The following is a 24,255-nucleotide window of genomic DNA, read 5'->3' on the forward strand; positions in this document are numbered from 1 at the left end:
AAGCGTGCTCGCTTGCATCTTTGAAGACGTGCAACTCAAGCGATTCTATCGACGAAGACACAGCGGACATCTCGGAATTCGTAAGGCCTCCACTTTCGGCAGTAGTTCGGTCCACTGCTTCCATCTACTCCAATTCTGGTCATCGATGTCTTGGTCCCAATCGCATCCACTTCGCCAAAGATGTTGAATGATGACCTTGCCATTAAACCGTGAATGGGGATAGCAAGTCTAGTGAATGGGGATAGCAAGCCTAGTGAATCGAGAAGTCCCATCACACAGCTCAAAACGATTCTCTTCGTGGGCAGCTTATCATTGTACAGGTACTGTTCAATCTCCTCACGGCGCAAAACGGAAAAGGCGAACATGTCTTGCTCCAGGTCCCAGAATACTCCAAGTACACGTTCGTTGGATGACTGCTTGTTTTGCTGGAAAACCACCTTTCCCGGTCCAAACGAGCAGTCTTCTCCCAGAACTGCTAGAACTTCCGGCGAGTTGGACTCCCAGTTGCGAATGTTAAATCCGCCTCGTTTGTGAATGTACTTCACCTGTTCAGCTCGCTGTATCGCCTCCTCGGTTGTATCGACACTGTCGAAGTAGTCGTCGACGTAGTGTCGACCTATAATGGCTGCTGCTGCTTCTGGATACTGTACTGCATGGTCTGTCGCATTCCTGTTCTTGATGAACTGTGCCGATGCCGGAGAGCACGTCGAACCAAAGGTGGCGACGTCCATGACATATACTTCCGGCGGTTTGCTGCTATCATTCCGGAAAAGAAAGCGTTGGGCTTGCTTATCTTCATGGATGATCATCTCTCGGATGTCTCCACCAAAGGCGATTCTCCTTTCGCGGAAGCCGGTGATCACCGATATTAATGGCACGAGTAGATCGGGCCCCTTCAACAGTGAATTTAGCGAAAATCCTTGGACGGATGCCGCTGCGTCCCAGACCAGTCGAACTTTCCCGGGTTTCTTGGAATTCACGACGACATTTAGCGGAAGATACCACACTTTATCGCTATCGGAACCGTTAAACTCTTCTTCAGTAACTAAATGAGCATATCCTTTCATCTGGTACTCTGTAATCTACCTACGAACGTTTTGGTATAATTCCGGAGACCTTTCCAATTTCCGTTCTAACTGCTTCAAGCGCTTCAATGCCATTGGATAGCTGTCCGGAAAGCTCACTTCGTCCGTTTTCCAGAGCAGCCCTGTCTCAAAGCGCTGTCCCACACGTTTCGTAATACTTTCCATGATCGACCGAGCTCGTTGATCTTCGGCTGACTCTTTCTCCACTTTCACCACAGATTCTTCCAGCGCATAGTGACTCTTTAGAATATCATGGAGTTCTTCATTGGATATTCCGTGATGGTAGCCCAAGAAGCCACTAGGGGACGTTGAGTCCACTTGCCGAGGTCCGTAGACCGTCCAACCGAGTTTACAACGAACAGCAATTGATTCCTTTGTCGTTCCAATCCTCGCTTCTAGTGGAGCAAACTCATGGATATTGTTTATCTCTAGTACTCCTGGTCGGCCATTGAAGGATGCGATCGGCAAATCTCGCATATGCTTATACTGTGCCAATATTTCAACGGCGTCCAACGTTTGGTGTGTTCACATGAGCTTTTCCACCGTGTTAACCGTCTGCATCAGAAATTTCTCGGGATTTCTTCCGCCTACCGCCGAGGTCCACATATTCACGCGTCTTGAATTTTTCTCTACGCGGGAAATGTCGGACGTCCAGTTGATAGTGAGCTTCTCCTTTACTCCGGCCAGCCCCAGCCGCTCAGCCAAGCCGTTCTCAATCAGCGTCACCGAAGCACCCTCATTCAGAAAGGCAAGTACAGTCAGCGACCTTTTGCCGCAATACAGTTGTACCGGAATCTTCCGGAACATCATCGAGCTGCTAGTTCTGATGTGCGCACTTATGCCAACCACACTTACGACCGGATGAAGTAGTGGATTATGCAGTTCTCTGCAGTCATCCACGTTGCAACGGATCTTAAAACGGCACTGTCCGCTGTGATCATTGAGACAAATGTTGCACAGCTTCCATTTGGTCACGACTTTCATTCGATCTGCGTAAGGTAGATCCCTGAAATCCTGGCAGAACCGTATGCAGTGATCCTCTCGCTGACACACTCTGCATGGCTTCTGCTTTCTACGTTCTGGAGCATTGGATCCCGATCGACTCACCTCACTGTGGCTATATAACGCGCCTTTCTCCTTTGCTGGTTTGCTTCGTCCGATGGCACCAGCGGTAGTTCTGGAATCCGGCTTGTAATCGAAGCTGACATTCGCCTCGCATGCATCCGATACGATTCCCGCCACGAAATCTGTAAAGGTTCGCAGTGTAACCACCTTCTTCTTCTTCTTGTACTGCACTCACTGACGCTTCTCACCGTCCGAAAGCTTGCTAACCAGATGCTGGATAAGAATCGGGTTCACCAAGTGAAGCGTGAGTTCCGCCGCTTCTAGATGCTCGCAAAGTTGTTCAACGGCATTTCCAAAGGGGATGAATGTAGCCAACTTGTCGGCTCGCGGAGATTCAAGCTTGTGGACCTTATCCAGATGGCTTTGCAGCAACTGCTCTGGATGCCCGTACAGCTGACGAAGTTTCGCGATCACTCTGGGAACCGACTTGGGATGTAGCAGCTGGCCACGTACCGCCTCCAACGCTGCGCCTTTCAGGCTGTCTTGGAGTCTCACCAAATTCTCCACTTCCGTATAGCCACAAGCTTCGTTCGACGCCTGATACGCTCCAAAAAACAGAGGCCATTCTTCTGGTTTTCCAGAGAAGATAGGGAGCTTTCTTGTGAGTCCACTTCTGGCGGAAAGTTGTGCCTTGCTCGGTCCAGTCCGCCGCTGTCCATTTTGGGAAGCGCTGGTGATCTCCGTTCCATCTTCTTTGACGAGGGATGATTCTTCGTCACTGCTGTCCGAACTTTCTTCTTCTTCGCTGACATCTTCTTCGCGCTCCGTAAGAAGCTTCAAGTTTGCTTCTGTCAATTTGCTGACTATTGGAGGTTCCGACATGCCGGAGGGTCCCTCTTGTGGCCGTACTGATTCCGATACATCCTTCTTCTTGCACTCGACGATCTCCGCTTTGTGTAGTTGCTTTTCAACGACGGACATCCTTTCGCGATATGCCTTCTCCATTTCCTTCATACGGATCAGGTGATCCTCCTTCTCCTGTAGCTCTTTCTGGAGTTCGATTTCCTTTTCTTCGATTTCTTTCTCGCGAAGTAGCCGGTCCTTTTCCAGCTCTTTCTCACGCAGCTCTCGTTCCATTCGCATTCGCCTAGCCTTCAGCGCATTCTTCATCTCCATCTCCTTCTCACGCAACAATATTTCGGCATCCATTTCTTCTTCGAGACGTTTCTTTTCCGTTTCCATTGCTTTCAGGGCCGGTGGCTGGCGATCGGAAGGCTTTTGGCTCAGTCGGTCGAACTCCTCGGCGATTTTCTTGGTACGAGATGCTTTCTTCTGTTTCTGGTACTCCACATAAACCGCTTGACAGGTAGCCTCCTTACAGAACCATTTCTTATCTTTCTGCGGCGCCGTCGTTAATCCAACGCAACGGATGTGGAACCAGCGATCGCATCCGTCGCAGGCTATCATCGCTTCATCTTTGGTTGATGTTTGCCCGCAGTCCGCGCAGGGAGTAGTCGTCAGATCCAAGGATTTAGCACTCATCGTGATGGAGGGCACCGAAATCTCTTTATTTTTAATTTTTTTTTAGATTGTTTGGGTACACTACTTTCTTGCAGCAGCTATTCAGAGCAGCTCAAAACAGAAATTTATTTAAATAACATTATTGGGTTTTTTGTCACTACATATTGTTATCATCCCACAACTCACACAAATAGTTTCCTCCTTCCTTACAAATCCAACTTCTTCCTTGGTTTTCGTTGCACTTTCCTCTGCTTTTCCGTGTTTTGCTTCACTCCTGCTATTTTAACGTTTCATTAATAATTTAATTTTTCATGTTTTTCGTTTCTGGTACTTACAGCTCAAACCGTACAAACCAACGCAACGTAACGGTTGAACGGCTCTTCTTCAGTTCTCGGCTCTTCTACAACGGTTCGCGTTGTTTTGATAGCTTGACTTCCAACCCCCGTGTATTCATATAGGAAGAGGTTCGCGTCTGCGCTTATTTGACAGAAGCGTTCGCTCGCTTCGCTGGTCGACCGTTAAATTTGGGGGGGGGGGTGGGTCAGTTTTGAATCACCACTGTCACGTCGGTTCGTCGGTGCCAGTACGGCACCCAGGCCCACCGGCGATGCGTCGGCAATTGCTCGCGTGCGAAGAGAATTGTCAAAATAGTGTAACGTTGATATCAGTAACAAATTTTGAAAACGACGTATAATCAATGCTACACCGTTGATTATACGTCGTTTACAAAATTTGTTACTGATATGTCCGAGATCATAGATTGCAGTCGACGGATGGCGGCTTCGTGTTCATTTCCCCATGTGAATGGAACTCCTGTGTGGATTAGCAGCCGTAGTGGATCACATACTGTTGCCAGGTCCGGGAGAAATCTACCGACGTAGTTCACCAGACCTAAAAAGCTCCTTAGTTCCTCTGCAGTCTGTGGTGCCCGGAACGATTTCAAAGCAGCAAGTTTGTCATCTGTTGGTCGTATGCCATTTCCAAACAAATGGTGGCCCAAAAAATCGATCTCCTGAACTCGAAAGACGCCCCTTGTCGTGGTTCAGTAGAACATTTTTTTCCCGGAGTGTCTGCAAAACTTTCGCGAGTGCCTGATCATGTTCCTCTAAAGTTTCTCCAAAGATAAGACAATCATCGATGAAACTGACCATGTTATTGCAACCCGAGAGGATTTGTTCCCGCAATTGAAGAAGGCAAAGTATTTTAGCAGGCTGGACATTAAGAAGGCATTTCACCAAGTGGAGCTGGAAGAATCTAGTCGGCATATTACGACGTTTATTACCCATAAAGGGCTCTTCTGGTACAAGCGTCTCATGTTTGGGATTTCGTGCGCACCGGAAATGTTCCAGAAGGTACTATATTGAATGTTCACTCGTTTTACGCGTACTTTTTGCGTTTACTTTTTGCGCCGACTAACCAAATCCCGACAACCGAATCATCGAATGTTCCGCGCACAATGTTTACTCTTACAGGAACTAACCAACTCTTGGTAAGCAAACTTCCGAATCTTCCGCGCACACTGTTAACTGTTTGCGTCGACTAACCGACTCCCGACAAGCTAGATTCCGAATCTTTCGCGCACATTGTTTACTTTTAGCGCCGACTAACCAACCCGCCCACGTTTTGGGAACTGCAATTTTTTTTTCCAAATTCAGTAACAAATTTTGAAAACGACGTATAATCAATGGTATAGCATTGATTATACGTCGTCAAAATGTGTTACTGAATTCATTTTTTTACGGCTTAACTTCAGGTCTTTCGCCAATATGCCTATTTTATTCAAACACGTCGTCGTTTGTTCACTCATCCGGCTTCACTTCACATTCTTGTTTCTGCGGTGAGTTATTGCCAATTCCATTTTTCTTTTCCAATTCTTTAAGTCACTTTTTGACTAATTACTTATCTGCTTTTCCTTCCTTGCACTATAAAAAACCATTACACTTCTTTGCAATACTCTTATTAAGTTATCACTCACATATCTATCAACTTCAACTAATTTGTTTGATGGGTGCTAGTGAAATTACAATCAATCGCACTTCAACAGACGGTATTGCTTACAATACGCTCACTGGTTGGAAGTAATATATACACATGGGCTCGACCTTGACTGATGCATCTGTTTATGTTGTAAATTTTAGTAATTCGAAGAGTCAAAATTAGCGGCAAAATGCTATGAGCGTTTGCACAGTGACGTCAGCATTGTCTCCTTCTTTTTCCTTCCTTCGGCGTCGGTCCATTCGCGACTACAAAGGTTGAAGAGCCGGGAAACACTCTTTCTTCCTATGGGGTTTCTTATGGGCGTGAAAAAAAAGCAAAAAAATCTTCCCTCCTTCACTTTCTCACAGAAAACCGCAAACAAAATCAACACCTTCAAAATCCCCAATAAAGCCATCCCTGCCCTCAAAAAAAAAAATGAGGGCAATGTTTACAATTCGTTTGAGAATTCGATGAGGTTAGGTTTTTGCTGCAAGCCTCTATTGAATTCAGTTGAACAATGCATTTGAATAAAAAAGCAAGCGCACGCTAAGTGGCTATGTTAACCGAAGGTGAATGAAAGAGGAAATAATTCCGTTGAATTACTACATTCATCCCTCCAACATACTTCGCGTTACTTGAACTTGTGTTCATAGATCCAGGTCAAAGCTACTTAGAGCTGCCGAAGCTCCGGCAAAAAAAGTCCAACCTGATTCTAGCTGCCCGATGGAGCTTGGAAATTTGAAACTTCGCTCAAAAGCTGAAGAAGCAAACAAAAATCTTTTCTAACGTTGGTTTTATAAACATCAATGGTAATGGTGTAAAATTATAAAAATGAAAAAAAAACTTATGTGAGTCAAAGTAGCTTTGATAGCTATTTGTTGTCGAAAAATACAAGCAAGTTGAAGCAATCTCGAGCAAGTTCGAGCCAAGTCACTGAGCAGAGCCTTTGTTTGCCACTAGAAACAGCTAGAAACCACAAACGATCACATCCACAGATAGACCAAATATTTTGGCACTCATTTGTTCTAGATCTCACTACATATAATACATTTTATTATTGTATTAATTCCACTCACACAGCTATATTGATACAGCATAATATACTACGCTATATAAAACATAAATGTAGTGTTTAAACTATATATAATGTAGTAATATATTTAGGGGATCCATAAGCGTGAACCGCTTATTGAAGTTTATCCTGATTAAACGTTGTGATCACCAAGGCAATCTTTGATTATTATTCGCAATTTCATGAAACATATTAAATAACAGAAAATCATAGCTTACGCAGCAATTTAAAATGTAAACTGTTTAGTCCTCTTATTACAACACTTGCTTGGATAAAGCGTAGTAAACAAACTCACATCAATCTGTTGTTATACCTGAGAGTCTGCGACTTATTTACTTATCCATACATGCGTGACGATTGTTCACGAGATATTTTTTTTTATCATGAATGTTCGGAACAAAAATATCGAATTAAATTTTCTGTTCTGTTTTGGCAACACTTCCTCTCACGCTCTTCTATATACTACTCTCACAAAAGGAATCAGTCACCATACTAACACCATTGCAATGACTTATATACTACCAACTTCACCGTACAAACACCAGTACATAACGCACTACCCAAAAGTCTAGGGGCCGACGCAAAAACAAATGAAATAAACTCTCACGATTCTTCTGCACTTTAATACCTAGTACTGGACATAATAAAATAGTATAAACACTTACCATTTCATGTTCGTGCGAAATACTGAACGAAAAAAAAAACAGCCACAATCACTCTACACCTCTTTACACTGTTTTAAGAACTTTTTTTTTTCTCTGACACAAGCACTCACCAGTCACCGCAAGGGCGATCAAACTTGCACTGAAAATGCTTCTTCGTTCTTCGTTTTCTGTGGTCTCGCTCCCATCGGATCCCCTCTCGGACCGGGACCGGTTTCTCGCCGCGCCGCGAGTGCACCCTAAAACGAAAGTACACGCAGAACTCGATGTACACAGCGCAACGAGTAACTTTGTGCTGAACCGGTGTTACACAAATCTGCGTGAAAATTCTTTTGTCTTTTCGGTCGCTGTGTGAAAGTTACTCGTGTGCTGTGTTGTTTCATTTAAGGGTGTACACAGCGAATGAGTAACTTGCGAAAAGACAAAGGATTCTTCACTCATATTTTCGTACGACTGGATCAGCACAAAAACTGTGCTGATCCGGTGTTACACAAATTTGCGTGAATTTTCACACAAGTTTGCATGAAATCTTTTGTCTTTTCGATCTCTGCGTGAAAGTTACTCCTTGCTCTGTGTACATCGATCTTTCCGTGTGTGAAGTGAGAGCGAGCCATTGCGGAAACAACGCATTCAACGTACTGAGAGAAAGGTAAATAAAAGCCGGCTGCACGCAGAACTCGATGTACACAGCGCAACGAGTAACTTTCACGCAGCGACCGAAAAGACAAAAGAATTTTCACGCAGATTTGTGTAACACTGGATCAACACAAAAAATGTGCTGATCCGGTGTTACACAAATCTGCGTGAAAATTCTTTTGTCTTTTCGGTCGCTGTGTGAAAGTTACTCGTGTGCTGTGTTGTTTCATTTAAGGGTGTGGTGGCGGGTAATTTGACAACAACAAGAAGAAGCCTCTCACAAGAGCGGAACAAAAACAAAATCTAGCGAACTGGCTGCGTGCTTTTTCATCGATTTTCAGAGAGAGCTGTGAACGAATGTGCTCGCGTGGAGGTGGAGCGCTGCGGATGTTAAGGTGATTTTTTCTTTCGTTATGGGAAAAGTATTGTAAATCATCCTTATTTAAAAATATTGTTTTTATTGGATTATTTAATTACAATACATAATATTGTATTGTATTTAATATTATTCTGTTTCATTGATGTCTATTCATAATTTTCCCGCTGAATATAATTCGCTTAGGTTGAACGTATTCATTTCCGGGAATAAAAAAAAGAACAATGTGGAATCAGGAACCATGGACTTACGGGACTTACCCACGTACGTATGATGGGACTCTTACTAATAAGTCTTATTTTTTTTATCTTTTTTTGTTAAAAATTACAGAAAAACTGTCTTCATTCCTTCGCAGCGGCAGTTTAATATTGGAGATGTCCTGGGAGATATAATCTATTTTTTTTCCAGTATTTATCTTTAACATGTTGTGTGCTCGGTCTCAACGGTTTTTCACAAACAATAATTATGTATTACCGAAGACGGCTAATATAGCTTATTAGCTAATAAGCTATTAGCCGTCTTCGGTAATACATAATTATTGTTTGTGAATAAAAATAACTCGTAAAAATTTTATATTTTATTTAGTATTATTATTGTAAATTCGGTTGAATTCTAAATTCAAATGACCATTTATTTCATGGGCAATTTTTTACAAGATTTTTTTCTAATGTCGAGTTTACAACATAGGAAGTTGTTTTTTGCAACTTTTCATCGTAATAGGGCACTGTGGCCTTGTTGTTTACAAAATTTCTGTAAGAGTGAAAGAGAAGGAGATAATTGCATGCAATACCCTATTCGCGACTACGAAGGTAAAAGAGATTCCAACTCTGTCGCTCTGATGAAAAACCTCGTAAGGAACTGTCAGAATGTGCGTGAAAAAAAAAGCAAAAAATATTTCCCTCTCGTTTTTTCTCACGTAAATACATTCGACAACTTCGTAGTCGCGAATTGATTGATGCACCAAGCGAAAAGAAGAAGTAGTTTTGACATTCAAGCGGTGTGCCGTCGATGAGATCCTCGTCGCTGATTGGTCGATGGATGTGAACATCACACGGCTTGGATGTCAAAACTTCTTTTCGCTTGGTGCATCAATCAATAGGCTGTTTTACCACCGACGAAGTTTTACCCCACTGAACGGCGGCTTGCGGTGAAAATTACTATTCTGAGGGTCAATTTAAATACAAAACGCCACTAAATTTGTGCAGACTGAGTTTCGTTTCAATTCAACAGAATTATGTTTTCAATTTTACCATGGACTCGATTTTCAATTAAAAAAAGTTTCTGTTGGCCCGGATTTGAACCAAGAACCCTGACATCACCCGGCTCGCATGCTACCACTCGGCTATCGAACCGGTTGATGTGAGAAGAAACAAAACGCACACAAGAAGCGTTGGTGGGTCGATGATCATGTTTTGACATGGTAAATTTAAAAACCCTGCCCTAGGCTCTGCCCGAGGTGGATTTGTCAGCCGACGGTGCTGTGGCCTTTACATCACTGCAGAGAATCCCTTAATAATTCATTTAAAAGATCGCAATTACCTCGGAGGATGAGCGTATGGGAGTGAAATTTGGCGACCGTAGGAACTGAAAGTTTCAGTGAATAAAGGAATAATTTTTTTTCATCCTTTCAGTTCCTACGGTCGCCAAATTTCACTCCCATACGTAGGGTTACCAGACGTACTCTTTTACATGTACATGTACTCTGTACTCTTTTTCAGCAAGAAATTGGGCGTACTATTCTTTTTGGTAAAGTGGGCCCAATTGTACTCTTTTCTGCAAAATTACATTTTTCTGATAAAATATATACATATCAATTAGAATAACCTTACAAGTAGTAACAATCAGTATGCTACAAATTAGAACCACTTAACGATAGGTCTTATCTGCAGAAGAAAGGCCATCTTTATTTTCCCTTTCATCCATCGAAATCACACTAATTCATTCAGATTATGGTTTGCTCCTTGCTGAAAAACGTTGTTAAAACTGTCGTTTATTCATTTGTTTTGCAAAAATGGCTTCACTTTGACGTGCAATAATCGGAAGGCTAAATAATAACGAAAGCATTTCGTTTCTGTAATATGTTAGCTTTTGGAAGCAGGCTGAATTTTTAAACTGTCTTGAACGAAGCCGTGAGTTACATTTTCCATGGAGTTCTTAAAAGAAGTTTGTAATCTGTATTAACGAAATTTTAGCCCCTCCGAAGAAAGAACTCAAATTTTGCGAGTTTGTAGGGATTTGGATTCGATCCAAGGTCCCCGGTGTAAGCGTCACGTGTCTTACGAAACCTATTGCACGAAATCCATCTACGGGAGAACAAAAAAATTGACAGTTCCCGCTAATTCTTAACGACAGGAATTTGGAAACAAATCACTAACACACAAGTATTTCGATTGGTCAATAGTTGGCATGCATACTGAAAAAATGTGAGATTATAAACTGCTGTAATAACTATTCAGTGATGTATTAAGTAGACACGGCTTTAGTCTTTCACTTCGTTTGAATATTTACCTACCTTTAGGTGTCAATTATGGTTTACGGAATTTAAATATCAACAACTTCAAGAGTGTCAAACAGTATTTAATCGAAAAAAAATCAATATTTATTCGATTACTGTACTCTTTTAGGGAAGATTCAAATATGACGTCCATCAATTTTTGGGTTTTATAGACCCCCCTCCCCCCTCTGTCACGCATTTACCCTATACCTAATACACGTAGTGTCACACTTTTGTAGACCCCCCCCCCCTCCCCCAAATGTTGGACGTAATTTTTGAACGTTCCCTTATCAGAATTCTTGAATGTACTCTTTTCATGTGTAAACAATATGGTAACCCTACATACGCTCATCCTAATTAATTGTAATTGCGATCTTTTGAAGGTTCCGGAATCTGCAGGAAACGCAAATGAACGACGAATGCAGAATGCCGAAGGCATCAACGGAACATTTCAGAGGATTGACGTGCTCCTGCTGCTGCCTCCTAAAGGTGGTCGTATTTCCCTGGGAATTCTCATGAATTTCCTGTAAAAATAGCAGTTATGATTGCAATTCAATAACTTTTATCACAACTACTTACATTTATGATGTTATGTAGCCGAATCAGCCTTCGGAAGAGTAAATTCTATCGCTGGAGATCCTGCTGGTTATAACCATTATGACCGTTGGAAATTTGTTTGAGTTCTTGGCTAAGCCAATCATAATAATTATAAGTGAAGTTATATAAATTTTAACTATAAGGAAAACACCAATAATATTTATGTTTGCGCAAACATGAAGTTGAAAAACCCCGACATACAGTTTATATTAGCAGACATAAAAATAATCGTTGATATGTCTTACGAATTTCAAGGGCGCCAACTACATAAACTTTAACTTTGGTTAGGTGAAAAACGACGGAAGATGATCTGGGACAGCACTTTGTAGGCGGCATTCAGAATTGTGATCATTCGAAAGTTATCGCACTCCCAACTTGTCACATTTCTAATAGATGGGGCTCATGACCCCTTCCTTCCAATCCTCCAGTAGCTGTTCGGTCTCACAGATCCAAACTATTAGCCACTGCTGGGAGGTGGCCAACTTTTCCAGTCCCATCTTGATGAGTTTCGCTCCGATACCATCTTTACCTGCTGACTTATTGTTCTTGAGCTGCTGAATAGCATCCTTAACTTACCTCAACGTGAGAGTAGGCTGGTCGTTCCTCCCAGCTGTACTGACGTAGTCATTTCTTCCGTTGCCATGATCCTCCATGTCTGCGCTCCCCGCACCATTCAGGTGTTCGTCGCAGTGCTGCTTCCACCATTCCACACTACGTGAGCTATTACAGTTGGCAGTTGCACTTACGCTTTTTACAGCACCTACATGTGTTGTACTATATTAAACTGGTTGCCTTTATGCCTACATGGTAGATTGATGAGCACGAAGATGTGGATAGTTAACTGTGGTTGCTTCTCCAGTCCGATTTAGGGTCCATTATGAGTTGCAGTTCGTCGATGTCCAGATATCTGAGTCCGAGAATCAGTGTCAGTCGCTTTCGAGGGGAAGAGCAGCTGAAGAAAAATTTTAAGTTCCGGGGCTGGTAATCACGAAGCAAACGTATAACCAAAAGCTACACGGGTCCCGGCTGTATTTCTGCCGATATTGGTTTCTGATGGCATTGTCGATGGAGTACAATATTTTAGATCTAGTTGAGTCTGATATATTTCGTAAACCCGCAAAATCAGTCCTGGCTTTCTCGATCAGTGTTTCTATTCCGATCTTGGTTCTGCCGTCTGATGCAGCAAAGATATTGAAAATTTTCGACCATCGCCACTGCTGACTAACCTGATGGGGTTGGACACAGCTCCGTTAACGCTCTGCATGTACTTACCTTACTGATCAGACTTATGCCTGAGCGTCCTCTGCTGTACGTAGGAGTCGTCTCCATTCTATTCGGTCCATGGCTGTGCGACTCCAGTTTCGCACTCTGCAATCCTGTATTTGATCGACCCACCTAGCTCACTGCGCACCACATCTTCTTGTACCGGTCGGATGGCTATCGAGGACCATTTTAATCAGGTTGCTATCCGACATCCTGATGACGTGAACCGCCCCCGTAGCCTCCCGATATTCGTGGTTTGGACGATGGTTGGTTCTCGCCAGGGGGAATGACACTTCTATTGCTAACCGGAAAAATCCGCATTTATCCGTTGCTAACCGTCGTTAACCGCGTCTAACTGCCGCTCAGTTAGCAGCGGTTAGCGACGGTTAGGAACGGATATATGCGGATTTTCCGGTTGGAAAAAAATGTCATTCAACTTGATTCTCTCAGCAGTTCATGCAGCTCGTGGTTCATTCGCCTTCTTCAAGCCTCTTCTTCTATCTACACTCCGCCGTAAATGGTACGCAACACCCAACATATCTAAATACCAAGGTAAGATATTCCCGCAAATGTCAATAACGAGACCCACCAACACATCTGCGTTAGTTATGAAAAGTTGGTGATTTTACTCTAGAATGTCATTATTTCTGCAAAATTTGTGAAGTTTTATTAGTTTGGACGTTTCTAAATGCTGTAAAACTATGTTTAGAACAAATTAAAAAAAAATGTTACTGATTTTCAATATTTTCTGATTTATTGCATGGAAGTCACTTTTTAACTAGTGAGACGCATTTTAATAATTGCTTCTATGATGTGAGAATTTAACTTCTGAAAAAAGTTTGCTAAATAGTTATGTGCCCATACAAATCTGCGCAAATTTTTTCAACTATTTTTTGCTTTTTTCGTTTTCTCACTAAGGGCCGATTTCTTCACCTTGGCTTAAGCGTTAAACCAGGTTTAACTATATGGGTAAGCCTGGCTTACCGGTTAAGCTGAGGTGAAGAAATCGGCCCTAATACATGAATAATAGTTGGAGTATCTTACCTTGATATTTAGATACGTTGCGCAACACCCTCTGTTCGAAAATTCCAAGGGCGCGTTGGACCTCTGCACGTCCAGAATCGGTCTAATCAACGTTTTGTAGATAGATAACTTTGTGTGACGGCGAACTTTGTTCGATCGTAGAGTTCTGTGGATTCCAGAGTAAGTCCGATTTCCTGCCACAATGCGTCTCTGAATTTCTCTGCTCGTGTCGTTGTCGGCGGTCATCAGTGAGCCGAGGTATACGAATTCTTCAACCACCTCGATTTCATCACCGTCCATAGAAATTCAGGGTGGCAGGCGCGGTAATTCATCCCTAGAGCCCTTTGTCATCATATACTTTTGTCTTCGATACATTAATGACTAATCCGATTCACCTGGCTTCATTTTTAGTCGGATATACGTTTCCGTCATCGTCTCAAATTTGCGAGCTATAATATCAATATCATTAGCAAAACCAAGCAGCTGAACAGCTGAACGGACTTCGTGAAAATCGTTCCACTCGTGTTTATCCCCGCTCTCCTTATTACACCTTCTAAAGCGATGTTAAACAGCAAGCACGAAAGACCATCATCTTACCGAAACGAATGCTCTTACTAGATTCGAAGGGATTCGAAAGTGTCCCTGATACTCGAACTACGCACATCACTCGCTGGTCTCGATCGATTGTATCATACGCCAATTTAAAATCGATGAACAAGTGATGTGTTAGCACGTTGTATTCACCGCATTTCTGCAACACCTGGCGGATGGCGAACATCTGGTCCGTTGTAGCGCGTTCCTTGCTGCAGCCGTTGCGTGTTCTCCACTGATACACACCAGGTTTCACTGGCGTATAGCAGCACAGATTTCACGTTCGAGTTAAAAATTCTTTTCGTACGTCGACTGATCTAATTGTTTTTCCATACAAATTTTCTTAAACTCGCAAAAGCAGCCCTCGCCTTCTTGATCCGTGCACCTATGACGACCTTGCTGCCGCTATCGACCGCCATTTGGCTACCAAGATATTGGAAGCTATCAACATTCTCCACTGCTTGCTTGCCTAGCTACCGTAAAGCTGGAAGCGTTGACCGTATTTATATCCAACGATTTGGTCTTGTTGACGTTGATGGTTAGACCTGCCGCTGAGGAGCGATTGGCAAGATCATCGAGCTTGATCTTCATATCGGAGCGCCGTTGAGCTAGGAGAGCAACGTCATCAGCCAATTCGAAGCAATCCACGATTTGGTTCACGATCAATCGCACCTACCAGGATCTCGTCGATTACGATGAGGAACAGTAGCGGTGATAGTATACATCTTTGCCTCACTTCAGCAACGACCCGGATGGGATCGGACAAAACACCGTTGTGCAGTACTCTGCACGAAAATGCCCTATACTGTGCTTCAATTAGGCCGATGATTTTCTCAGGGAGACCCTTGCGCCTGAAGGCTTCCCACATTTTTCCGTGATTGAGACGGTTGAAAGCTTTTTCGTAATCAATGATCACCAGGTAGAGAGACTCTTGGAATTCATTGATTTGCTCCAAAATGATATGGAGCGTGACAATATGGTCCACACAGGATCGTCCGGCACGAAATCGTGCTTGCTGCCGTCGGAGAGTTGCGTCAATCTTCTCCTGTATCCAGTTAAGGATCACTTTACCAAGGACTTGAGAACGATACACAGTAACATGATGCCCCGCCAATTATCGCATACAGTCAGGTCACCCTTCTTGGGTACCTTCATTAAGACGCTTTTCACCGAGTCGGCCGGAAATGTCGCAGTTTCCCATATGTTGCAGAATAATTGATGCAGTAGTTGTGCGGATACTACAGGGCTACAGCTTTAAGCATCTCGGCTGATATGCGATCGACCCCGGGGGCCCTGTTCGATTTCATGCTACGGATGGCTGTTTCTATCTCCTGCACTGATGGAGCTTCAGTGTTGACTCGGGTAATGCGTCGAATCCTTGGCGGATCATGCTGAGGTGTTGATGGAGCGGCCGACACTTGGAAAAGGTTTCTAAAGTGGTCGAACCAGCGTTTCAACTGGTCAGCCGGGTCGGTCAGTAACTGTCCAGACGTATCTTTCACGAGCAACGTAGCATTCATCTTGGTCCCACTAAGGCGACGTGAGACATCGTAGAGGAGACGGATGTCACCGGTGTTTGCGGCTTTCTCGCCTTCGTCGGCTAGGGAGTTCACCCACGCTCTTTTGTCCCGTCTACATGAGCGTTTCACTTCTTTCTCGAGAGCCAAATAGCGGTGACGGGCTACGGCTTTAACTCCTTATGTTTTCGCTCGCTCTATCGCGGCTTTGGCATTCCTTCGCTCCTCTATCTTCCTCCAGGTATCATCTGTGATCCACTGCTTTCTTCGGGTGCGTATTCTCACCCAAATTATTCTCGCCGGTGGCGATGAAGGCGTTCTTGATGGCGGTCCATTGATCTTCTACGCTTACACCTTCTAAAATATTCGCAGCACGGTTCTCTAGCTCCTCGACGAAGAACCTTTCCACCACAGCGTCTTCCAGTCGGCGTGTGTTGAACCGGCGCCCGATTTTCCCCTCCGGTCAATGGATCCTAGCAATGCTCAGTCGGATCTCGCCGATTAAGAGATGATGGTTGGACACAATGTCAGCTCCGTCTGCATTTTCGGCTGATGCAGATATGGTCGATTTGATTTTCCGTGACGAGTTGTTGCCGTTGAATCAGTTCGTAATCTTTCATTTTCGGTTTCAGTAACGGTTTTTTGGGTTTCGGAAACAGTAGGTTGTTGGCCTAAGGTCCCCTATCCACCGTGGCGGGGCTGCCACCTTAGGTATGGCTTCCGGTGGAGGAACATTTCATACTCAGCCGCTGGATGCCAGAACAGACGCTGTGTGAGCCTCACCTCCTTGGTGAACAGACGCTCGAAACGTACCTCCTCAATCTAGCTGAAGTCAGAAGGACAACAGTGCCCAGCCTGCACTACCAGCTAAGCACACAACTCTTAGCTGGCGGTCTTTGTCATCGCTTGACCCGTGGAAGCATAAGGTAGGAACTTGAGGATCAGAGCTATGTTAGACGCTCTCCTTTTTAACTCACCGTTTTGCAGCTAATGCGCAAAGTTACAGCCGGCGGCGGACAATTGATTCGATTGTCAATTGTTGGCGGTACGGAATGCCAAATCCCGTCTCCGAGCTAATGGATATTTGCAATCGCAGGGAGACCCATGTTGACTTCAGTGTTTAGAGGTCTGTTCCCCTCGACGAGAAGCAGTATTCTGTCGTCAGTTGTGTTTCGGCTGGAGAAGATCGCACTCTTCGCGCTTCCGGCAGTCTCCCGGAGTTGAAGGTAGCAAACTGGAGATCAGTCGAACTGTAGACAGGGATGGGGACTTTAACTAGCCTGTTCAGCAGGTCGGTTCTAGAGGCACATTCTCTTCTACCTATTTGGGAAATTTGTGCCATGGATTTTATCGGCTGTAATCTCGTTCGGCAGGCAAAAAGACTAGATTGGTAGTCTCTTGGCTACCGCTTCTGATTCATATGCAGAAGGTCCTGGGGTCAATCCCTGGCTCATCCCTTTCCTCCTACTTTGTATCTTTCTATCTACTTTCTCTCTCGCTCCTACATATACATCTCATGTATAATCGTATGTTTGTAGCGATCGCTAGAACTAGAAACGGATTTGAAAATAAAAGCCGTTTCCCTTCCTTCCAACTTTCATCACAGCACAGTGTCAATCTATCATATTTATAACGCCTACATGTTATGCAACCAAGCGAACTGTGCCGCGCTTCACAGTAATATTCACACAATCTATCACTTTACGCCTGGCATCCATGGACCAATACATGAGCCCTGTGCCAAAAATAAAACATTTCCCACCAACACACCGACATCCGCATGAGCTTGTGCAGGTGCAGAGGACTCAACGGCCTGTTGGCAACAAGCGATTGCAATCATCATTTCCCGCCCCTTCCCCACATTGACCAGCAACCTGACGCAGCAGGCGCCATTGTCGCCTAAAATTCAAGACCACTAACGCTCACACACTGAAGATGCTTGTTAGTCCCAAGCAGCCAGATCATTGGTTCCTTGTGTGAGTGTAGCTGATCTGGCGATACTGGAGTTGCAACTGCGGGCGGTCAATCAAGTTTTTTTTTGTAATCTCATTCGGCAGGCAAATTTTACGGCGTTAAAGATGCGATCGACTTGCGCAGCGGAATTGCCTGTCTATCAATTGTTCTGGGTAGACCGTTTACTCTATGGCCGAGCGGACATCTAACACATTTACTAGAGAGCTGGAAGCCGAAGTCAGATGCCCATTTTGACACTCTTTTGACTGCAGCCTGAGCACGGATCGCTGTCATGGTAGGTACATACATGCATTTATTTGTTTAACATCACATTTAAGATAAGAAATTATTATCAATAATACGCCACAATACTCCGCTTGTGGCTACCACTCTCCATCCTCGGGCTCGCCCAATGCTCACCACGCTCCACCTGGTCCACCCATGCGCTCCACGCCTTATTGTGCCAACCGGATCAGTAGCAAACACCAGCTTTGCAGGGTTGTTGTCCGACATTCTTGCAACATGCCCTGCTCACCGTATTTATGCATCCGTCATTCTGGATGCTGAGTTCGCCGTAGAGTAGCAAGCTTGTTATTCATCCTTCTCCGCCTCACACCGTTCTCCTGCACGCCGCCGAAGATCGTCCTTAGCACGCGTGACTCTAAAGCTCCGAGTGCTTGCAGGTCTTTCTCGAGCATGGTTCTTGTCTCGTGTTCGTAGAGGACCACTGGTCTTATTAGTGTTTTGTAAATGGTGCCTTTGGTGCGTTAGTGAATCTTTTTAGACCGCAGTTTCTTCTGAAGCCCGTAGTAGACTCGACTTCCGCTGATGATGCCCCTTCGATTTTCACGACTCACGTTGTTGTCAGCCGTCAGTAAGGATCCGTGGTAGACGAATTCCTCCACCATCTGGAAGGTATCCCCGTTTATCGTAACATTACTACCCAGACGGATCCGGTCGTGTTCGGTTCCGCCTATCCGCATGTACTTTGTTTTTGAAGCATTCAACACCAGTCCGACCTATGCTGCTTCGCGTTTCAAACGGGTGTACAGCTTTGCTACCGTTTCAAATGATCTGGCGATAATGTCCATGTCGTCCGCAAAGCACACAAATTTACCGGATTTTATGAAAATCGTTCCCCGGCTGCTGAATTCGGCTTGTCGCATCACACCTTCCAGAGCGATATTGAAGAGTATGCATGAGAGTCCCCGGCGAGATTCGAATGAATCGAATAGTTCACCCAAAACCCTAACGCAGTTTTGCTCACCCTCCATCGTTGCTTTAATCAGTCTAGTCAGCTTCCCAGGAAAGCCCTTTTCGTCCATGATTTTCCATAGCTCTGAGCGGTCGATACTTTCGTATGCCGCTTTGAAGTCGATGAACAGGTGATGCGTTGGGACCTGGTATTCAAGGCATTTCTGTAGAATTTACCGTACGGTGAAGAATTGGTCCGTTGTCGACCGGCCGTCGATGAAGCCGGCTTGATAACTTCCCACGAACTCATTCGTTTTGGGGGACTGACGACGGAAGATAATCAGGGATAGTTCTTTGTAGGCAGCATTCAAAATAGTGATCGCCGTGAAGATCGCACATTCCAAACGGTCGCCTTTCTTGTGAATGGGGCAGATTACCCCTTCCTTCCACTCCTCCGGTAGCTGTTCATAGTAGGAGCAGAAGCGACAACGACGATGAGAACATCATCTACGTAAACTATAATGTAGATATTATCCTGTATTGCATCAAAATTGCCACAAGAAAGAGCTTTACTGCCAAAACAGACCCTTTTAGAACGCCAGCTTTCTCGGTGAAATATGACGACCCGGAAGGACCGTCCGGAGGAAAAGTTACGAACGAAGTGCAGCATATGTAGGTGTAGGAACCCAAGTTCGTCACTTGCCTTAGGACGTAAGGTGTCTATATGCGATTAACGCTTTAGAAATATTCAGTGAGATAATGATGTTATCAAGTTCCAGTGTACAATCCAAAAACTATTTTAAATCGGTAATTCTGAAAGTTTGTCATACGAATTATACCAAATTAATGTTCACGAAACTTTATTTATATCCTTATGCCAATTATAGAACCAGTTGGTTGTGCTTCAATTGCTGATTCTTCTTTTATTGTTTTGAAAAATACTTAAAACAGCTGGCCAATTTAAATGGTTTTTAAGGAAGCGATGATCATCTTTAACAGAATAAACCTTAAACTACTATGATAGAATCGATGCCTGACTGTATTGGTTTACAATACGGGTATAGAATATATTTTAAGTATTACGAATTTTGGAGGTAGTCTTAAAACACTGATACTAATCATTTTAGCAACGAACCATAACTGGAATAAAAAACTGATGATTTTATACTTCGAAAATAGGTGGTTCATAAAATTTACCTTATCTGGTGGTAAAAAGATCGTGTTCGCAGGGATGGTGATATTCTGTGCCGCCTCTCGTTTTCTTTCTTGCATTCTTTTATCTACTATTAGTAAGCAGTACCTACCGGAAACAGAAGAGAAAATAAAACAAACATTGAAATTAAACTTGAACATATATTTACACCGAATTTACGAAACTGTACCTGTAGCGAACATTTGCGGTACGCATCTTGCTTCGCATGATAGATGAGATGGACTAAATACTTATACCTAACTAGCTGGTAGTGCAGCGGCCACGGATTTGGCGCAAAGCTCGTCGATGTACTTGAAAAAGTGATCGTAGCTTCCGTAGCGATTGCCGGCGCGCCTTGCATCATCCAGCGTCATCACAAAGCCGTTCCAGAACTGGATATTGATTGACCGGAGTACGGACTTGTACTCGTCCGGGGTTTTCAGTGCGTAGTGCAGATCGTGCTGAGGATGGGTGGTGTTGAAGTGCTGCAAGAGCATAACGAACGACCTGAACTGGGCCCCACACGGCGGAGAATTACACTGGCATTTGAACAAGGGAATGTGGAACTGGATATGCTGTGCCAACTCCTGTGCCGAGTTGTGACTGGATTTGCAGTTATTGAACGCACAATAGTAGACAATGGATTTCTCCATTTCGTACTCGTTGAACTCCACACGGAAACCCGGGTGTTTCGTTGCGTAATGGATGGTGAAATCCGTTTTGTTATCCGTGATAAAATCACACTTTTCGCAACGATAGACCACGCTGTTCAGTTGGAGAATTTTGTCCACGATGTCGTCGGTAAGGAAATCGATCCACCCATTGGCGTATTCGTTTTCTTTCTTGTGTTCGTTGGCAAAGTGCGTAACCATTTCCAGTTTGTCTGATCCCATAGTGAAGTCACACTCGGCACACCGCTTCGGGTTGCGGAAGTCCAGGTAGATCGGTTGATTTCCCGGATGGTTGGTTGCGAAGTGCGACTTCATTTCCGGCATCACGGCTCCCTTCCTGCAGAAGAAGCAGAGAATGATCTTTGACGTGCGGAACAGGAACGGTTTGTCCTGACTGCGCCGGCCGGCTATTTTGTGCATGGATCTCCAGTGCGCCAGCAGATCTGTGATGGTGTCCGCCTTCTTCACGCAATAGAAACAAGCATACTTCATGAAGTAGTCGAACCGAGACTGTTCCGGGTTAGCCAGAGCATTTCGTAGAACGGAAGGTTTCTCGTTCGGATGTGCCGTTCGGAAATGTGACACGATCCCGGCCCCGAAGTCATTCACGTAGCTGCAACCTTTAAACCCGCATTTGAATGCCCTCACTGCGGAGCTGTAGCTATCCTCCTTGAGCCTCTTCGGTGACACGTCAGACTCGCTGTTTTCCGTGCTTCTGCGCTTTCTACCAATGCTTAGTCCACTTGGTCCCGGTTGCGCATCGACAGCTATGGTTGCCATCTCTGGCATCGGTTCATCTTCATCCTCGTCTTCGTCCTCCAGTAGAATTCCTCGAATGCTTCGAGTTTTGCTGGTCTCTCTCCGCCATAGGGGAGTCGTGTCCGCCCGACTGTCATCACCTTCGATCGCTTTGTACAAAGATATGATGACAATTTCACAGCCCGGATGTTGGTTATCGAAATGCGTGGTAAATGCAGACTTGTTCGAACAGCTGTACAAACATCTGGAACACCGGTATTTGCTAGTGATGCTGTGCGTTTCCTGCATGTGCGACTTCATCTCACTAAGTGTGCAACTTTTGAACTTACAAACGTCGCATTTCCATTTGAATACGACTCCGTCTTCAGATGTTCCAACGGATGCTGCACTGCCGGCAGTGCTACCATCTCGAATCACGTAGACGGCCGCATTTTGCGCCGGATGTTTCTCGTTGACATGTTGCTCAATTTCGTTCTTTTTGTTCATGAAAAGACTACACTTGCTGCAACGATACAGTTCCTTGTCGTGTAGCTTGAGGTGTTCTAGCACTTTGGCAACGTTGAGTTGCGCGGAGAAGATGTGAACCGCCGGACAGTGGGGGCATTTGTATTCCTTGACATCGACGTGAAGGGTGCTCAGGTGGTTCCTTAGCATGGTCTCGTTGATGGTCAAATAGCGACAGTCCGGGGCTCCACAAATGTATCGCTTGTTCTCCTGAACGAAACATAACGACTGAATTAGATCGTCGTCCTCCTGGGAACTGGCGGCAGGATTCCTCATCCGATCGAAGTGCTTCTCACCTTGACCCCAGCACGGAACCGGGTTTTTGGGGTCCATGTTTGACACCGGCATGTCGTTCAAGTGTCCCTTCAGGTGCCGATACATGTTCAACCGGACCTTGGTACTGTACTGACACTTACTGCAGAACACCGTTTGACTGAAGATCGCCTGCTTCGGCAGACTTTCACACTCTTCCGGAGCGAAATGGGTCTTGAGATGTATTAGAGCCGCCTGCAGCTTGTGGTTGTACAGATCGATCAGCTTCTTGTAGTATGCTTTTCGTTCGGCATCTGTCGGTATTCCCGGGGCAAACAGAATGATGTCATTGTTGGGATCGTTTTTCTTTGGATTCAGGAACAGGATAGTCGGCTTGCTAGTCTTGTGAACATCTTTAACGTGTTTGATCACTTCCGGTGGGAAGGAGCCCTTGTAGTCGCACATGAAACAGAAAATACGCTGCGCTTCGTGCGTTTTGAGATGTTGCGTAAAGTTCATGATGTTCTGGAACGATGGCTTGCCCTTGCAATGCTGGCACGTGTATTGCGTCGAGGGCATATGGGAGAAGGTCAAATGCTTTCGCATTCCGATTCCATCCGGGAGAACCGAAGCGCAACCCTTAAAGACGCATTTGTAGATCACATTCTTCGGCAACCCCGTATCTTTGATCATCTCCATGGCAACACGCTCCGCCTCCAACATAATGGCATCGTCTTCCCGCGGCGCTTGCACCTGATTAGCCGTTGAAGGACCGATACTACATACGTTAGTAATGATTGGAACACCGGAACCCTTGTTTGGCGATATTATAATTTTGGTACCTACCAAGGAGGAAGCAGGTCTTAGTGACGCTATTTCGCCAACCCCACCTTCTACCCTGGTGATGACCGGCATACTGATGGGAGGGACGGTTGCCCCTCCTACTACCTGCGATATCACAGGCATAACCATGGGCGCTGGCTGTGCTGTTGTTACTGGGCTTGTGACCGGCTGTTGATAGTTTCCTTGGACAGCGGTGATGATGGGCACGGAAGATGTTCCCGGTAGTGAAACTCCACCGGAAACGGACGATATCATGGGCATCTTAACGACTTCAGCCGTTTGAGCTGTTACTACGACCGATTCGTTCGTGGCAGCTTCAGAACTGGATACCGATGGAATCTGAGCACTGAGCAGAATGTTCGTTCCACCGATTCGAATGGGTGGCAGTTGCAACGGTATCACACCCGACTTCGTGGTGAAGTTTATATCGCGATTACTCTTCGTGTCGGTCGATTTGTAGTTGAGCTCTTCCGCGGTGAAAGTGCAATTCACCATGGCGCTCTCCTCAACGCCCACCTCGAACAGCGATTTCAGTGATGCTTCCTTGACCTGCGTAAAAACACGGATTAAAACTTCTGAATGGTAAAAACCATACATCCTGGACTCACCTTTCCCGGCGTTTTGTTGTACCGGATGCAGCAGTACAGCGGTTCCTGCGGGTGCCGGTTCACAACGTGCGTCTGCACGGCTTCCATGGTGTTGCTTCCGAAGTGGCAATAGATGCACTCGTAGATGCCGATGTTGTGCACTAGCAGATGCCGCGGGATTTTAAGCTTTTGGATGTTCTCCTTGCAGCACTGGCACACGATCGTCGTCACGTCCGGATGCTCATCCTTCAGATGGGACATGAACGCATCCAAAACGCAGTACTCTGCCTTGCATACTGAAATCAAAAAAGAAGAAAGGTAATTGTTTTAGTTGGATTTTATTCTTTACCGGGAGTGCATTGTTCGACGCAGAATAAAGTAAAATGCTCGCGTGGTTCGAATCGATCGTGTTAAAGCCGAT

At 44.8% G+C, this 24,255-nt stretch overlaps 2 protein-coding genes across 6 annotated transcripts in view; both read right to left on the reverse strand.

Annotated features, from left to right (window-relative positions):
• LOC109400448 (uncharacterized) overlaps positions 1–7,558 on the reverse strand; it is a 74,896-nt gene extending 67,338 nt beyond the window's left edge. The window contains exon 1 of one of the 2 annotated variants that reach the window (XM_062859356.1): positions 7,386–7,558. The gene's annotated coding sequence lies outside the window, so the exon portion shown is untranslated. The remainder of the gene's footprint in view (positions 1–7,385) is intronic. The other variant, XM_062859354.1, reaches the window with a different exon arrangement.
• Positions 7,559–20,359: 12,801 nt separating this feature from the next.
• Positions 20,360–24,255, reverse strand: part of LOC109399646 (uncharacterized) — a 29,659-nt gene continuing 25,763 nt past the window's right edge. For 3 of the 4 annotated variants that reach the window (XM_062859364.1, XM_062859362.1, XM_062859363.1), the window contains exons 5-6: positions 23,856–24,130; positions 20,360–23,796 (exon numbers count right to left, since the gene is read on the reverse strand). In XM_062859364.1, coding sequence (XP_062715348.1) covers positions 20,476–23,796; positions 23,856–24,130 — 3,596 coding nt within the window. In that variant the 3' untranslated portion in view covers positions 20,360–20,475. The remainder of the gene's footprint in view (positions 23,797–23,855; positions 24,131–24,255) is intronic. The other variant, XM_062859365.1, reaches the window with a different exon arrangement.

Source organism: Aedes albopictus, chromosome 3, assembly GCF_035046485.1.
Source record: "Aedes albopictus strain Foshan chromosome 3, AalbF5, whole genome shotgun sequence".
In the NCBI taxonomy this organism is placed as follows: Eukaryota; Metazoa; Arthropoda; class Insecta; order Diptera; family Culicidae; genus Aedes; species Aedes albopictus.